Genomic DNA, 18,627 nt, shown 5'->3' with positions numbered 1-18,627 from the left:
TAAAACCTTTTTCTCTCTTAATGTTTAAAACCCATGTTGGTCTCTATATGTTGGTAAATTAGTTCTAAGAGAATTTAAGTAAACTTAAAGATAAGTCATGAGACGATGAATGGTAAAAGCACAAGAAGAGTAAGTTCTTGAAAAAGCTCCAGGTTTCACCACACGCTGTGTGAAACACACTCAAAAATGCTCAGTATAGACCCTTCTTTAATTTAGGTGTGACAGAAGTCATTAGCTGGAAACCTTATAATTAAAATTCAGTCATTTTCAGACTCTCCAATCCATGTTTTAATTCTGCCTTTTCAGGATCTTCAGCAACTGCAACAGCTTCAACAGCAAAATCTCAACCTGCAGCAGTTTGTGTTGGTGCATCCAACCACCAACCTGCAGCCCGCGCAGTTCATCATCTCCCAGACGCCCCAGGGCCAGCAGGGTGAGTGGCACCTGAGGCTGTGCACTCTGCAGGGCACATATGCTGGCTCTTATTTTGCCCTAAAACTGTCTTTACTAAGTTTTGATTTTAAACTATCAGTATTTTTGTTAAGGAAGTTTTTGTTTGTTTGTTTTTGTCAGATGCACCTTATTATTGAAGATTGCCCTTTACTGCCATTCATATCTGTTTAATCACTAAGGAGGAACCCAGGGTTTGGTCAGAGTCTAAATGAAGCCATTCAATATGCTGAACATCATTTGGATAAGTGGCTTCTGCCACTTTGATAGTTTATCATAGGGCTGTATTCAAAGCATACAGCCTGAACAGAATTCATTTCCCTTTAAAATTGGAGAAAGAGGGGATGTTGTATTAGAAACTACAATTTTGTAAGTTATAGAAAGTATCTATGAGGTTCCTGAATAGTAAATAGTGCATAAATTTTGTATCAAACAGTAATGAAGTTTAATCATGTTTGTAAGTCCTACTTAATATAAACTGTAGAGTATTAGGGTATCAGGACTTCAACTCAAGAAATATTAGTGCATCTCTATTATTTCTTTAAAAATACTATTTTAATTGTACATATTGGTGGGATACAGTGTGATATTTCAATATATCAGTACAATGTACTGATCAAATACCAAGGCTTCATTGTTTCAGAGGTTTGTTTTTGTTATTTATTTTGCCTTTTTTCTTCTTGTATATTCATTCCAAAGTGTTTCATTGTGTAAACATGTATTTTTAGCCTCTGTTCAAAATTAGAGAGCTTGCAGTCTAGTGCCAGGAAAACACACCTATTAGATATTAGATATCTAATACCTATTAGGGTATTAGATTCGATGCACACAGAATGCTGTGGAAACCAAGCGGGGCTCCTTTGTGCTTTTGTGATCAGAGAAACCTTGACACTGAGTTGGGAGAATACCTTCATACCAAGTGTAAAGGAGTAAAACGAACAGCATTTGCAAGGCTCAAAGACATGGAAGAAAAATTGATGAGCTTTTTCAGAACTATAAGTAATGCCTTAAAATGAGAATGTTAAGTTGCATATGTGAAATTTAAGGCCAAAAAGATTAAAGGAGACCAGATCATTAAAGCACCTAACAAGAAAGAGTTTGACTTTTAGTCCAATAGTTTAATAGTTATCGAGGTTCCATTGATATGTTAGTCACTTGAAGAATTAGAAAAGTAGGTTTCTGGGCCCCAAAATTTTAACCAGCCCTTTAACCCCAACCCTAATTTAAGTGGCCCAATGCCTTTGAATATGGGCAGCCTCTTGTAGTCTATACAAAGATATAGAAAGTTTAAGTAGAAAGGTGACATTTCCCACTTTCTATTGTGAAAGCTGAAACTGAAACTTGGAGGAGGAAAAATTAGAATGGATAAAAATGCTGGTTAGGGGAACATTGCAATGGTCCAGTTGAGATTTGGTAAGGGTTGAACTGTGGTTGCAGGGATAAACAGGAGATGTTGATTTGGTGGGTGGAAAGGACATGATGCCCAGTTATGTTTAATTAATGATGAGAACAAGGCATCTAAGTAGTTCTTGGTTTTTTAGGAAAGTATGAAGGTTAATGGGTGAGAAAATGTGTGTGATAATGGGAGATCCTTAGTTTAAAACAAATTTTGTAAGTATAAGAGGAATAAGTAGAGTTAGAAGAAGGTACTGTGATTTTAGAGGTCAAAACAAGTGGAGAGTTGTAATAACAATGGAAGAGAATTCCACAAAGGCAGGAGGAAATGATCTAGACCAGAAAGACTTAGAAAGGTCAGTACTGAAGTGTGTATATCAGATTTGGTAATTGTTAAAGCTTTAAGATTGAGTGGGGGGCCAGCGATTTAGCTCAGTGGTGCCACTGCCTGCTCGCCAGCTTAAGGACCAGAGTTCGATCCCGGTACCAAAAAAAAAAAAAAAAAAAAAATGATTGAATAGTAGGTATTGCCTTCATTTTCTTATGGCAAAGCCAAGAGCCTGGTCTTTGGACTTCATTTTATTTGAAAGAATAAAGCTCAAGGCTGAGCACAGTGGCACTTGCCTATGATCTCAGTATTCTGGGAAGCTGAAGCAGAAAGGCGGCTAAATACTTGAAGTATAGTTTGTATTATTGACATTATTACTATGATTTTATTACTGTTTGAATATTTAACTTCTAGCAAGAGAAATCTAAGCTACTTTCCCAAGGTCCCCCTCCCCATAGGAAAGTTCTTATGGCTACATTTCCAAATTTGAGACAAAACCTTTGGCAATTTGATTCTGCCCTTTCTGTTCTCACCATTGACTCTGAAACCAATCAAAGAAATATTCTTGTTAAAAAATGGATGTTTGTTTTGTATTTGGCTTTTCCCTTGCTGGGAGGGTGAAGTAATGGGACAAAGGATGGTCTTCATGTAAGTTCTTAACCTTTATGGGGCCTTTCACTTGTTTAGCTAAACTTATTATTATTTTTCAGTATTCTTGGGCCATTATCCTTATAAAATACTTTGAATAGATTGGTTTTAATCTTTGACATAAACATACTTTAATTTTTTTCTCTAGACTACCCTTCAGAAACCCTTTTCTCTCTAGACTACCATTTTGTGTGTGTGTGTGTGTGTGTGTGTGTGTGTGTAGTTTTTTTTTTTTTTGTACCAGGGATCGAATTTGGGTCCTTGTGCTTGTGAGGCAGGCAGCAGAATCCCTGAGCTAAATATCACTGTGTTCTAGGAAGACAGCAGATCAAACTAATCGGGCAGGGGTTTACCTGTGGAAGAATGGGTAGATGGAGAAGGGTCATTTGAGTTGAGACCTGATAATGAGGGAAGGGAGAACTGCCTCCCTAGGATCTGAGTGAAGAGTCTTATGGACAAGGAGAATAATAGTACCAGAGAGAGGAACAAGCTTGACCTAGGCCAGGAAAAGAAAGACCAGTATCACTGGAGGTCAGTGAGTGTGAGGAAATGGTAGGAAACAAGGTCTAAGAGCTGCACGGGGCTGCACAGATTGTGTCCCACTTGTGATGGAAAGTCTGAATTGTTTAGTTGGGGAAGGACATGACTGAAAAGATAACCCTAACTTCTCTGTGGATTGAACTATAGGGAGACACTGGGGGAACCAAAGTGGTCTCTTAAACTTATTCTTTTTTTTTTAATCTGCCTTTTAAGAGTTTATAGTAATATATATGTTGTTCAGTTTTACTTCACTTAATCATACTCACTTGCCCCAGATCAATAAAATTAAAATCTTCTTAGTATATTTATCTTATTTGTGATATACATAGTGAATATGCTTTCATTTCTTAAATTAGGTAGCTCTTAGTTATTTACAAATGATAAAATGTGTGGCCAGTTTAAGTTTTGGGTCGTTGTCCTGTAGATTCCAACATTCAGTGTATCAAATTTGGTGCCTATGGAAATTGTAATTAGGAAGATAATGTTTCTCCAACTAATCATAGCATATACATTTTAAAAACAACTGGTAGGATTCCTTTTATTTAATGTACTATGTTGGATAATTTCTACCACTGTTACTCTTACAAATAATCTTATACTTAATATTGTAGCAACAGCATTATATTTGAAGTTAGGTTTATAGATTAACTGCTCCCCGCTTTTTAACATAAGTTTTCACTGTGTTGCCTAAGCTGGCCCCAAAATCCTAGGCCAACCAGTCTTCTGCCTCAGCCAGTTTGCATAATTTAGACTACTGGCATGCACCACCTCACCTATCTTACTTATCAATCACTTCAAACGTAAGATAGTTCAGTGTAGTACAGATAGAATTTACATTTCAGCTTTACTATCCCTGGAAGGCAAATGTGTTATAAAGAAAACTTTAAAAAAACAGCGTCTTTTTCCACAAGAATAGCCTGCTCCTTTCATGAACTGGGCATTTCTCTGATCCAGTTTATTGGCAGAGTGTAATGGATTCTGGTTAAGAAACTGAGCTGTTTTGGGGGGTTTGCTGTTGCTGTTGTTGTTTATTTTTAGTTGCTTCCATTTAGAATAGTTCTTTGTGTTCATATGCTCCTTACTAAAGTAAAGAATTGGCCTACCAGAGAGCTTATTTAGATTACACTAAGACACATCAGTTTTAATGTGTTCTTATCATCTCGCCCAAGTTCTCTTTATAAGAAGATTGAATTTTAGACAACAAGGCAGCAGTATGAAGACAAGTAAGACTTTCAGACAGTGGGCTGAAATTTTTTTCAGTTCACTTTCTTATTCTTTCTTTTGCTATACGTGTTGAAAATAACCTTTAATGTTTTCTGGCAATAACATATTGATATTTTGTAGGTCTCCTGCAAGCGCAAAATCTTTTAACGCAACTACCTCAGCAAAGCCAAGCCAACCTCCTACAGTCGCAGCCAAGCATCACCCTCACCTCCCAGGTCAGTCTTTTCTCACCCTGTTGTGGGGAGAGACTTTGGATTTTGTTTAACTATGAAAAAAACAAAGTCAAGACAAAACAAAAAGAATAATACATACATTCATTAAAAACAGCAAAAAATTCAAAACTGTGCTTTTCAGCTTAGCAAAGAAATGCTACCAAACTTATGAAATATTGGAAGGACATCTACCCATATTTAATAATCAGACTGAATTAAGTTCCTTCTAAGATCAGAACAAGGTGACCACTGTTACCACTTTTATTCAGCATTATACTGACAGTTCTAGAAGTGCAATAAGACAAGAAAAACACATAAAAGACAGAGAGTGCCTTGCTATATCTTTTTTTTTTTTTTTTTTTTTTTTTTTTTTTTTTGGTGCTGGGAATCGAACTTGGGTCCTTGTGCTTGTAAGTCAGGCAGCAGAACCACTGAGCTAAATCCCCAGCACTTTTACTTCTTTAGAAAGGAAGAAAAACTAAAAACTTTCTTAACAGGAAGATAGACAAACATCATTGTCTATATAGAAAATCTTAAGGCATCCTAAGAAGTGGGGAATCTGCTGGAGTTTAAAAACTATGTAAGTCAATATACAAAAACCATTTATATGTCTGTATACTAGCAGTGATCATTTGAAAATTGGAATTTAAGACTAAAGATAAATGTAACATGCAGCTAATCGCAGAGATTACAAAGGGCACAAGAAAATCTTTGGTGGTGATGAAAATGTTCTGTATTTTAGTTGTTAGTAGATGACTGTATTTGATTGCCAAAATCTATCAAAAGTATACACTTGTAAATGGTGAACCTTTCAATATGCTAAATACAAAAGTAAGGTTGGGGTTTTGTTTTTTTGATACTGGGGATTAAATGTAGGGCTTTCACACTGAGCTACATCCCCAGCCCTTTTTTGAGACAAGGATTCACTAAGTTGTCCAGGCTGGGCTTAAACTTGGCAACCTTCTTGCTTCAGCCTCCCAGAGTGCCAGAACTAGAGGCCTGACCAAGGTTGGGGTTTTGACAAAAGCCTGTATGAGGATTTCCTTTCTGACCTATGTGTTTTCAGGCTCTGCAAACAGTGGCAGGTTATTGTGGCTTTGTCCCAACTTCTGCTCACTGAATTCTACTCTGCCATTCCTAGATCTGTCTCAGCCCAGCCTGTAGTTTCTAGAATTGGGGTATCTTATTTGTGCACCTAAAGGTACCCAAACTGTTTTTAGTCCTCTGTTATTTGAGGAAGCAGGTCCTCAAGATGAAGTAACAGTCTTACAGTTGAGACTCATCTCTACCTATTAACCAGTGTCACTGTGGGAAGTGCATAGCCATGTAGGATTCTAATAGAGTTGGCTTCTCCAAACTGGTCAGCTTGAAAATTACTCAGGGTCAATATGTCAGGAAGATGAACTTTATTGTCTTTATTGAAGCAGGATGAGAGGAAACTTGCCCCAGTTATTGTCTGTGGAATGCCTATTGTATAGTTTTCTGGGCTAGTTAGTCCCCTTGGAGAAAGCCTTGGCTAATGAGGTCAAGTTCAGGGCTATGTGACCCATCTAAATTACAGGAAGAAAAATTCACAACACAGGTTATCTGTAATCCTGGTGTGTAATCTCTTGCCTGGGCTCCTGTTCACAGGAAGGGTCAAGCAAGCAATAAAGATAGAGAGTCAGGACAGCACCTCGCATTAGTGAATACACAGAAGGGGATATTCTACTTAGGGCTTGTGAGTAGAACAGCTTTGTGTTTGTGTAATAAAGAGATTTAATGTTTTCTTTTAAAAAAGAGAAAAGACTATGGAGGTTAGGAGTGTAGCTCAGTAGTAGAGCTTGTGCTTAGCATGCAGTAGGTCCACCCCCACCCCCCAAAAAAAGGAAAAAAGGCTAAAGCCTCATGTCTCAAAATAAGCTGTAGATGGGTTTAAACAAGTAAATACTCTAAAAATACAAAGAAAAGGTAGCAAATTATCAGGAATTCTATCAGAGTTAAAAATAAGTGAAGCTTTCTTAAGATCTGAACAATAGAAACAGTGGGTGAGGGGGCACTTCACCTAAATGGCAATTTAATGTTTATGTGCCTAAAAATAAAAGGAAAAAGCAAATTAGAAAAAATGTTTGCATTAATAAAACAGACAAAACCTTACTCTCTTAACATTTAGTGAGCTCTTTTAGGATGAGAATAAGGATATTTTTAGTATATAGATGGGTAAGGGACACGAATCCAGTTCATGTTCAAAGAAATACACATAGTAAATTTTCATTTTCAATAATAAATGAAATACAGTAGCAAAAGTGATATATCATTTACTCCCTGGTGAAGAAAATATTTTTTCATGTGGAGGAAACTGCATTATATAATAGAAACCAACATTATCAAAAGTCACAAGATTATCTATTTGCCAAAAAAAAAAAATACCTTGGAAAATTTTTTTAACTGTTTACGTAAGTGTAAAAACGCATGTGCAGAGTTTTTCATTATGTTATCTGTGATAAATGAAAAACTGTATAGCAATTAAGAAATTGTTAAAATAATATTGTCCTAGCCAGTCTTTGGAAAGGATAGTTATGTATACCATAATTACAGTTAAGGTTAAAATCTAGTTTTGTGAAAAAAAATTAACAAATACCCCAAAATGATGCCTTCTATAATAAATTATTTAACTCCAGATTATTTGTTTTCGTCCCCAAAATAGTTCAGTATATATTATAGTGTCAAGTGTTAGAGACATGATAATGATAAACAAGATAGATAAGGGGGTCCCTGCTCTTCTGGCAGTCTAAGTGGCTATTTATAAAATAAATTTTTAAAAGTAGAGTAGTTTATTAAAAGACATAAGATACATGTATTCCGACTAGTTCTACTTTTGTGTAGTTGAGTTTTCTCTATGGCCTTACTTGCTGAGCCTTTGCTGTAGTTACAGTGTACACATCCGACAGTCTGCTTTTTCTCTGAACATTATGCTGTGCTCTCTGTATTGTACATGGTTTCCATTGTTCTCCCAGAGTATAACTGTCTCATTAAGTTGTTTGCAGCACATTACAGATGTGTCACTTAATCTTTTTATATGAGATATGATTGAAAAATATAATGAACATTTACATTTCAAAATTTTTTATTATAATAAAAGTCACATTGCCATTGATCCCCTCAAAATTCATAATTCTCCCTCTCGATTTGAACACACTGGTTCCATTGTTTTTGCCACTTTTTTGGGGGGGGGGCTTCCTTTGAGGCAGGGTCTTGCTATGTGGTTCAGGATAGCCTTGAATTCACTATGTAGCCCAGGCTGGCTTCAAGCTCACAGATCCTTTGGCCTCAGCCTCCCAAGTGCTGGGATTACAGGCCTGGCTTTGTTTTCGCCATTTTTCTGAAGAAATTCCGGAAGTCTTTTGTTGCGCTGTTTTTAATTGCACTGTCCTGATTGCTGTAATGTCCAGAATCAATGCAAAGCATTTACCTTCCATGGCCATTTTCACTTTGGGGAGGAGAGAGAAGTTGCACCGAGCCAGATCCAGTGACTGAGGTAGATGAGGACACACCATAAGGTGTGTGGAGCCTGCCTTTCTGTGGTGTGATCACACCTCAGAAAGACACTCACAAAAAGCAGACTTCCAGAGCCAGGCATGGTGGCGCATGCCTGTAATCCCAGCACTCGGGAGGCTTAGGCAGGAGGATCACTGTGAGTTCAAGACCAGCCTGGGCTACATAGTGAGTTCCAGGTCAGTCTCAACTATATAGTGAGACCCTGTCTCAAAAAAAAAAAAGAACTTCCAGAACTGCCTCAGAACATGGCAAGAACGATGTGTGTTTGAAGTAAAGGATGGTGTTTTGAAGGGATAGATGGCAGTGTGTCTTTTACTCTATAATTTTTTAACTTAAATATTCACCCTATATTTTGATCATACTGTGTATGTTTATTACGCTGTTCTTCAACAGCCAGCAACCCCAACACGCACAATAGCAGCGACTCCAATTCAGACACTTCCACAGAGCCAGACAACACCAAAACGAATTGATACTCCCAGCTTGGAGGAGCCCAGTGACCTTGAGGAGCTTGAGCAGTTTGCCAAGACCTTCAAACAAAGACGAATCAAACTCGGATTCACTCAGGTAGGGTGCCATCGCCCCCGTTACTTAGGTTTCCCACATTGCCTGGGTCTGAGTGTTTGCCTTGTGTGTCTAAAGAGGCTTCTGAGCAGCAACATGGTCCTCGGGCACGTTGTGCTTCGGCTGTAGATGTGTCTTTTTATGAGTCATTTAGTATTTAGAACTTCATACATTCAGTTATAATCATCCCACTCATTTGAAATTTTGTATTAGATTAAACTTTCAAATTTATCTCACAACACAAGCCTCTGAAATCATAATTCTATGTGAAAGTTTAAAAGATGTTACGTTAGAGGATGATGTAACTGGTCTTTGATATTTGAGAACAGCTGGTGCCACTATCTAAGACTTGGCGTCTTTCATAGCAATTGAAAGGGGATAACTTTGAAAGGCTTATTTACAAATAGTTTTTAGGGGAGTGAAGGTAGTGGACTCTCTCTCTGTCTCTCTCCCCTTCCCCCAGCCTGTGCTGAAACTAATTAAGCAGATAAGATCTGTTGAAGATGAAAAATCCAAATTAATCAAAATCCAAATTAATTTTTCTGCTGTCAAGTAGTAGAGGACTTTTAAAGTGGAATGAATATGCTTTAATGCTTTAAAAGGCATCTGGGTTCACAGCATTTTTATTCTGAGCACTGCTACTGACTTTATTCCTTGATTAACCTGTCACAAATAATACTTTTAAACCAGGAAAGGAATTAAAATGAGTGACACTTATGTATAAGATTATAGATTAAGATTATTATTGAAAGAAAAAATCCTGAAATATAGATTGGATTGGGTGTTTTTATGGAATCAGGAAAAAACTTGATATTTTCTTTTCAGAGATAGTTATTATTTGGAATTTGACCCACCACTTAAATATTAAATGATTTTGTTAAAAGTACATAATATACCACTTATCTGGTAGATAAAAAAAAATCAAGATAACATCTCTGCCTATATTCCAGATATTTTTAGGAACAGATTTGTATTTCTTGTAATTTCATCTGGAATTTATTTTTGTTCAAAGAAGCTTTGTATTAGGAGCATAACATGATTTTTAAAATATAATTTTAAGTGAAATACAGTCACATTTTTCAGTTGTTTCAGGTAGAAAGAACTAAATTACAATTCTCAACCATTTGCTACTTGTGAAGCATGTAACTGGTCTGACTTGTTTTTAAAATCTGAAAATAAAACTAAATTGCTAGGGATAAGTTAATAAGCTGAAGTAAGTATGAAGCTGACATATTTAGCCTGCCTCAGATTTAGGCTAATAGCACAGCATCCCTTTGGTTGGGTTCCCTGGAAATTGCCCAAGTGACACGAAGCCTTTTACAAATCAGTAGCTTTTATTCAAATAGTGGTCTGCCTTTCTGTGGCATTTGACCCAATATATTGAAAGTAGTATGTGTGCCTCTGTCTCTCTTTTTTTGTTTTCCTCTCTCTCTGTCTTTTCACATTAAGGTGATTTTGTGATTTACTTTATAGTTTTTGTTTTGTTTTGTTTTGTTTTGTTTTGTTTCTCCATTCAACACTAAAGATTGAACCCAGGGCCCTCACACTGAGCTATATCCAAAACTCTTTTCAAATTTTGCTTATTTTGACACAAGGTCTTTCTAAGTCACTAAGTTTCCCAGACTACTCAAACTTGTGCCTCTTTTGCCTCAGCCTCCCCGACTGCCAGGATTATAGGCATGCATATCACACCTTGCTTTATCCTATTTTTTGGCAAGACCACGCCTTAATTTTGTTTTTAATGGTGCCGGAAGTTTATTTGAGAAGTAAGGGGAGGAGGGGAAAGGGAGAGACTGGCTTTGTGGAGCGAACTTGAGCCACACACGAGAGAAAAGGATAAAAGCAAAAATGACTGTGTGCTGTGTCTCGGAGGCACAGGATAGGCTACCTTGGAGAGCTGTGATGGTGGGCTCCTCGTGGTTTCTGTGTCCTTGTGTGTTGTCTACACCTTGTGGAGGGAAGCCCACAAGAAGGTTTTTTTGTTTTTGTTGAGGTGGGACTTTTTTATATAATTTAGGTACATTTTAGATATATATAATGATCACATTCGTTATAGGGAATTTGTAGCTATACATGACGTATCTCATTGCTGCTTTTTTTCCCATTCCCCTCCCTTCCCTTCAGTCCCCCTTCCCCGCCTTATTTACAAAAGCTTTGTGTCTATTTTTTCCTTCTGTTTTTATATTGTCCTTTCCTTCCTGTCCTCCTCCCCCTCCCTTGTTGTCCTTCTCGTCTAAACATTTCCTTCACATTTCCCAGTATCAATTACACATCTCAGTCCTTACTTACACTTTTGGTTACTCTCTCCAGAGAAACACAGTGCATGTGTGTCCGATTTATTTCACTTAAGAGTATGGTCTCAGGGTGCATCCATTTGGCTAGAAATGTCTCAAGCTTATCTTCTTTATGGCAGAGTAATACTCCATTGTATTTTTAAAAATACACATCTTCTTTGTCCATTTAATGATTTATAGGCATTTGGGCTGTTTCCAAAATTGAACTGTTATAAACTGTGCCATGTAATCATGGGTATACATATGCCACTGTGGTGTGATGCTTTTAATTCTTTCAGGAAGATACCAAGAAAGGGAATAGCTGGGTCAAATGGAACCTTCAATTTTGGTTTTTTTGAAACATCTCCGCACTGATTTGCACAGTGGTGGCACCAGTCTGCACTCTCTCAGACAGTGGACAGGGGTTCCTTTTTTCCCCACAGCCCCACCAGCATTTGTTATTGATTTATTTGTTTATAATAGCCGTTCTTTCTGGAACCACTCCTTAATTTTCAAAATGACTCTGACACAGCAATGGTTCGTAAGCCATGACTACATGACTTAAAGGGTACACTACTGGTGAGGATGGGAAATCTGTGCTTACCAGCCTTTGATTTTAGCTAAATACCTCAATTGTACTTATTTAAAGGTGACTTTAAGTCCAAAAAAGTTACGTGCTTACATACAAAAGGACAATTAAATATTCAGCTTATTTGTTGAAACATCTCAATTCTCTTAGTAAATATACATGTTATTAGAAGTTTTAAAGTTATTTTCTAATTACATAATTGCTTATTAAAGGATTACTACAGGTGTCATTACATAATTACATTGTTGCATTATATAACACATTTATCAAATTTGTTACATTCAGTATTTCCCATTCCCAGTCTTGGCTCCTTTATTCCTTTTACTCTTTTTAAAAATAGCAAAACTATATGTGTAATGTACTTCAGATTATCTATAAATCGAATCCTTATATTTAACTTTTATAGGAAAAAAATCCAAAAAGTTGCAAGAGCAGTAAACCAAGTGTATACCAAATTGATGAATATGAATGTGGTAACTAAAGAATCTGTTGCTTTTTATGCCATTAAACAATCTAAAAATTATATTACATATCTCAAGTAAATGAATTTGTCATTTATGCCGTGGTTCTAGTTAGTTGATAGAATAGCTTTATTTCACTATGATCTGATTTTTTAATAGATATTTTATTTTCTGCTTGTCAGAATTGTTACTTTTCATAATATGATGCAGACATTTGTGAAAATTTCTTAGTGAATCGTGCATTTACAATGTCAGAAAACATTTATCTCCATCTAACTGCTACTGGGTGTCTTATACTCAAAAATTGCAGGGTTCTAGTTGGCCTGTTTTCCAGAAAGTTGTATACAGGTGAAATGACCGGGAAATGAATAGATGTGATCCATAAAGCATAAATTCAGTGCCTGACATACAGTAGATATGGAGTGAACATTCCTTGATAGATAAACACATGTGTCTGTATCTTTAGGTGTATTTGTATAGCGATGCAGTGGATCACATTTATGGCCTGGTCACATTCCCCTGCTTCTTTCAGTTTTGCTGTAATTGAAGGGAAATCGGTAAACAGCCTATTTCTTCTAGCTGGAGAGTCTGCTCGGTGCTGACAGCATTGTAGATGTTCTATATCGTGCTGTGCAATACAGTAGCCACCGATCACTAGTGGCTGCTGAGCACTTACAGGACTAGTGTTGCAGGGGAACTGGATTTTTAATTTATTTGATTTATATTAAAATTTAAATTGCCACATATGGCTATAGTGACCCTTATAGAGGAGGCATAGGATCATGATCATATAAGGGTCAAGTATTCTGTGTGCTTCCTTGTGTCTTACGGTTCCACATTTATCCTCTTTTATACTTTCTATCAGAAATTATTCAACAGTAAGAAAGTGGGGTTTTAAAAATATTACTTCATTTCCTCTACTCCTACCTAATTCATGTGCTAATAAACAATGTAGTATCCAAAATATGTGTGGGGGAGGGTGTGAAAAGACTAGGACAGTTCTGATTCAAAGTAAGAGTTGGTGAAATGACTGGGAGCTGGCTGTTTGTAGATGAGCTGTGTAGTATATCAAGCCAGAAATGCTGTTGCCTCTTTGACCTATCACTAAACTAATTGAAATGAGTGGATGAGTCGTTTAGATTCCATGAGCTTCTATTAATCTGTCTATAAAGTAACTATTAAGATACGGCTTTTTCCTGCTTAAATAAAAGGATCCAGCTGGAAGAAAGGCACTGTATACATTTCAAAGGTTATAGGCTCATTTGGAAGACATCTATTGTAATATATTCAGGGATCATTGTTCTATTGCTACGAGGTTACCAAGTTTCCTGGGCTCATGACGGTTTTAGTAAATGGGTCAAACCTCTCTACTGTGAATTTCTATCTCTGTAATGGTGACAAAAGTGGTCTTTTTTGAATACCTGTTTTTTGTCACCAACTTTGAAATCTAAACTAAGGATGAAAATAGATTTTTTTTCACTGCTTCCAGAAATACTTTATAGGAAAGAAAAATAAAAAGAATGAGGGATCATTTCTAAATTTTAAAGTGATGTATAGGAAGTTTGGTTACCTCAGAAATTCCTAGGATTATATGGACAGTTACATCTAATTCCTGTAAGTGCTACAGAGAAATTGATTCTCAAAGATTACTGAAACCACATTGGTTACATGAGTTAAGGGCCCTATTGGAATCAGCACTGTCTTTTGAGACTGAAGAGAAGTTTTGGTATCCTGATTATTGTGTAACATAGCAAAAAAGAGGTTCAAACTGGAAAATATCTGGGTCAACATTGCATGCTGTCCTGATTAAGGCCCTACAGATTCTTCCTGGAGTACTATGCTCGGCTTAGGAGGGACCCAGTAAAGAACAATTGTTTACTAGGTTCTTCATCTAGAGCAATTATTGAAGTGCCCTCCACAGTAGAAGCTGTAAACATCAGTGAGATGAATCTCTCTTTTCCTCTCCCCCTTTCCTGCTCTGGACTGTGCAGGGTGATGTTGGGCTCGCTATGGGTAAACTATATGGAAACGACTTCAGCCAGACCACCATCTCTCGCTTTGAAGCCCTGAACCTCAGCTTTAAGAACATGTGCAAGTTAAAGCCACTTTTAGAGAAGTGGCTAAATGATGCGGGTAAGTGACTGTATAAGAAATTTCTTCACTGACAGTTGGAATTTTGAGAGGCAATTGTATGAACTGCAGTTTCTGTTTCTTATGGAATTAATTGGTACTTAAAGAATTTTGAAGCTTACTAATTTTGGGATGATGATTATATATCATTAAATAAGAAAGCTGATTCATTTAAATATTCTAGTAATTGCAGTGTGAATAATCAGCAGTAATATCCAGGTTGGAAAATTTCTTGTATTTGAGCCAGGATTTGGTACACAGTTGAGGAAGAGGATAAGAAGGCCTATGTATATAGATAAACTTGGAAAATGGATTTGTTGTTTCTTCCTTGACAAATTCCTGTGGAACTTGTTCCTGATAATATTTATGCGTTTTTTCTTAAAATGGCTGTATATTTCGTACAAAGATTTCCTTTTGGAAAATTTGGATTTTGAGCCTCAGAATCATACACTGTGAGAGCTAAAGGGAACCACAAAGGTGCTCTAAGACTATGGTTCTTATTTTAGATGCATAGATTTGGATAAAGAGAAACTTGAAACACCCACCCTGCTGGGTGGTGTTCAGTAGCTGTGGGTGTGACCTAGCTAGCCATGGTAAGAAACTGGGTTCCATAGTAAGAAACTGGTTACACTCCATCTCATTTCACATGCAGCAGGGAGGAACTCACAAGTGTAAGTGTGTGTGACATAGCTAGAGTTATTACACTTTTAAATGAAAGAACACAATTTTTTAACTTTAAGGAATTTACAAGTATATTTCTTTTTTCCCCACTTATACCATTAAAATGAAAGATCGTTTATAAGATTAAATATTAAATGTTTAATAATTTCAAAGCTTTCTTCCTTTTATTCTGAGAGCTCATAAAAATAAAACATAAAAACAGAACTGAGAGAGAGATTTCAGTCTAAGCCTAAGAATATTCTCAGAAACAGAAATCAATAAGTAGTGGCTCAATCCCAGGTACCTCAAGAATAAAAAAGAGGCTGAGCCGGGGATTTAGCTAAGTGGCACCACATGGCCTCGAAAGCATAAGGTCCTGAGTTTGTTCCCTGGTACCAACCACCCCCCTTCCCCAAAAAAAAAGTAGTGGTAAGAATATAGTCACCCATGCTGTGACAGAGAATGCCAATAAGGATGTTAGAACCCCCCTCAGTAGTGGACAGTGTTTTAAGGTAGATTATGTGAAAATCTTTTCACATTTGTATATAGTTTTAAGTAGTTGTCAGTTTTATTGCTGGTTTTTGTTTTGTTTTGTTTTGTTTTGAGACAGGGTCTCACTATGTAATTGAGACTGACCTAGAACTCACTCTGTAGCCCAGGCTGGTCTCGAACTCACAGCGATCCTCCTGCCTCAGCTTCCCGAGTGCTGGGATTACAGGCGTGCGTCACCACGCCCTGCTTATTGTTGGTGTTCATGCATGTTTTTCATACATGAATCAGCTCATTTTATGTATTTTTTTTCTTCATTCACACAGAGAACCTCTCATCTGATTCGTCTGTCTCCAGCCCAAGTGCCCTAAATTCTCCAGGGCAGGGAGTGGAGGGTTTGAATCGTAGGAGGAAGAAACGCACCAGCATAGAGACCAACATCCGTGCGGCCTTAGAGAAGAGTTTCTTGGAGGTTAGTTTGGTGTTTACTTAGCATGTGCGTAGGATTGTCTGTGATGCTAGTGTTGGGAACTGTGGATGATAAAAGACGAACTGTGAGCCTCTGCCTTTATGAACACCTGAACATAATGGAGAAAAGGTGATAGTCAGTTACTGACAGGAGACAGAGCTGGAGAGCACTGCAGGGCTCCGGATGACCTTGGTTGCATCCACACAAGCATTAGCTATGAGAGAGATGGCCATATGATATATAGAAATTAATTCTACAGGCTGGAAAAGTTGGGAGAAAGCACTTCAAGCAGAGAAATTACCTGTCAGAGGCCATTGGGGGAAACCATGAGCTGTGCTAGTTGAAACACTAGTAGCCTTGTTGGCCAATTTTGCTCTCTGTACCTAGAACACCAGGTTGGGTCTTAATTGTCAGGCTGTGCAGTCCCAGTTGGTTCAGCAGATACTTAGCAATTTTCTTAAACCAGGGATGTCATAATCAAAGCTTCCAAAAAAATTTGACTTCTGTAGCTCATAAAAGGTTTGAGTGTACTGGAAGGATTGCTCACTAATCAGGAGTCTTCCTCAGCTCTGCCTCTCATTAACTGTGTGGGGGTGGGGCAAGTCACTTGGTTTCTTTAAACTGAAGTCCCCACATCTGTGAAATTCCTGCTTTCCTGACTCCGGGAACATCATGCAGTCAAGTTGGCTGGTTTGCATCAAGCACTGAGAAAACGCCAAAAGTCCTGTTAATATGTAAGATTACGTAGGCATTTTATTAATTTTGTTCAAGACTAATACCTGAAAATTTTAAATTTTTAAAAATAACTTATTCTGTTAATGTAAGTTTATTAAATGCAACAATGTTCATTGGAGTGACTATATACAGAAGCTGTTTGTTAAAAGTGGCCTAACATGGCCGTGTATATCCCAGCTTCATTTTCTGACTCATCTGCTATTGTATCTGTTGTTCATAAAATTATTATAAAAGACTGGATTTTTTTTTCCCCCTTTAGAATCAAAAGCCTACCTCAGAAGAGATCACCTTGATTGCTGAACAGCTCAATATGGAGAAAGAGGTGATTCGTGTTTGGTTTTGTAACCGACGCCAGAAAGAAAAAAGAATCAACCCACCAAGCAGTGGTGGGACCAGCAGCTCACCTATCAAAGCGATTTTCCCCAGCCCAACCTCACTGGTAAGAATGGAAGTTCTCAGGCTCATGGTTACAATCTTACAAGAGGCCTAACAAGAATTTGTCAAATGTGTGCAGCATTTGTATTGAATAAATTTAAAGTGAATAGCTTTAATTCTTTCTTGTTTTATTGTACTTCTATCATTCTGTTCTGTGATGTAGTTTATTAAGTTCTTCACTAACTGGTAGTAAGTTTTAAAAAAAACCCTTTAGTGACCCTTTAGCTCTAATTATATTACAATGATCGTTTCAGCCGGGCATGGTGGTGCACGCCTGTAATCCCAGCACTCAGGAGGCTGAGGCAGGAGGATTGCTGTGAGTTCAAGACCAACCTGGGCTACATAGTGAGTTCCAGATCAGTCTCAACTACATAGTGAGACCCTGTCTCAGAAAACTTAAAAAAAGGAAAAAAAGATCATTTCAGATGCTCACGCTGGACAACAGTGATCCTTTTCTTTTATGCGTATCTTGGCTGAGTAATGGGCAGGAACGCTAAGTGACTCCCATGATTTTTAGGATGATTCTTTCTCTGACCAGGTTTTAAGAGATGGCAGATTTTCATTTTGGTTCCTTTTTTGTTCATTTGTTTTTATTTCATTTTGAACATCATCCCATTAAAAGCTCTTAAAGCTACAGTCAGCATTAAAAGTACGTATTGGTCAAGTGAAACCTATGGTTAAATGGTGGAGCTTCAGTAGTGAAATTCAGCACTAGATATGAGTTTCTTGTGTGTGACATTTTTGTGTTTCAGCTTTATTTGTACTGGAGGAGAAAAGCAGTACTTCTTATAAAACTGGACAGACTTTTTTTTATTTCAAAAAGAAATTTGAGTTTTTAAGAAATTTGCTTTGCAACCTCCTTGTAGTACCATTTTATTAAAACCAAAAATAAGTCAGTCTTGCTCCCAACAGAGTGAAAAGTAAAAAGCAACCTAAAATGCCAGCACCACTATGCCTGGGTCCTGTCAGGTGGTTTTCTTGTTTAGGTAAGGTTGGTAATTAGTGTACACATTTTTACTGATGTAGACTACATCTGCCTTGCCATCATTAATGAGTAAGGATGTTTCAAGTTTTGATTTTAAGGATTTTGTATGTTTTCATGTCTGACCCCTAGGTGGCAACCACACCAAGCCTTGTGACAAGCAGTACAGCAGCTACCCTCACAGTCAACCCCGTCCTCCCCCTGACCAGCGCTGCGGTGACTAATCTCTCTGTTACAGGTGAGCAGTCCCAGGGCACATGGCTATTAAGTACATGGTAGGCCCCTGAAGTTTCCATGTGAATCTGCCATTAAATTGTAGCTTAGAAGCTGTAACTAAAGATATGTGTGTGTGTTTTTTTAAGTTACCTGTGAAAATTTGAACTTCAAAAAATAATCGGTATGATTAATTTGTCAGAAAAACTACTTTCACCCAAGAATATTTCCTGTCTCTATCTCCATCTCTACCTCAATCTCATTTTTTGAGATAAAGTCACTGAGTTGCCCAG

General features: G+C 37.4%; 1 protein-coding gene across 5 annotated transcripts in view; it reads left to right on the top strand.

The window, feature by feature from the left end:
• The window catches only part of Pou2f1 (POU class 2 homeobox 1), a 153,127-nt gene that overhangs the window by 119,834 nt on the left and 14,666 nt on the right, over positions 1–18,627 (top strand). For all 5 annotated transcript variants that reach the window (XM_010633948.1, XM_033765675.1, XM_010633946.3 and 2 more), the window contains exons 7-13: positions 307–433; positions 4,706–4,800; positions 8,728–8,901; positions 14,213–14,354; positions 15,827–15,972; positions 16,964–17,143; positions 18,254–18,359. In XM_010633948.1, coding sequence (XP_010632250.1) covers positions 307–433; positions 4,706–4,800; positions 8,728–8,901; positions 14,213–14,354; positions 15,827–15,972; positions 16,964–17,143; positions 18,254–18,359 — 970 coding nt within the window. The remainder of the gene's footprint in view (positions 1–306; positions 434–4,705; positions 4,801–8,727; positions 8,902–14,212; positions 14,355–15,826; positions 15,973–16,963; positions 17,144–18,253; positions 18,360–18,627) is intronic.

This window comes from Fukomys damarensis, unplaced genomic scaffold, assembly GCF_012274545.1.
Source record: "Fukomys damarensis isolate Sample0158 unplaced genomic scaffold, DMR_v1.0_HiC HiC_scaffold_19, whole genome shotgun sequence".
NCBI lineage: Eukaryota > Metazoa > Chordata > Mammalia > Rodentia > Bathyergidae > Fukomys > Fukomys damarensis.
This window is presented reverse-complemented; position numbering and strand designations above follow the sequence as displayed.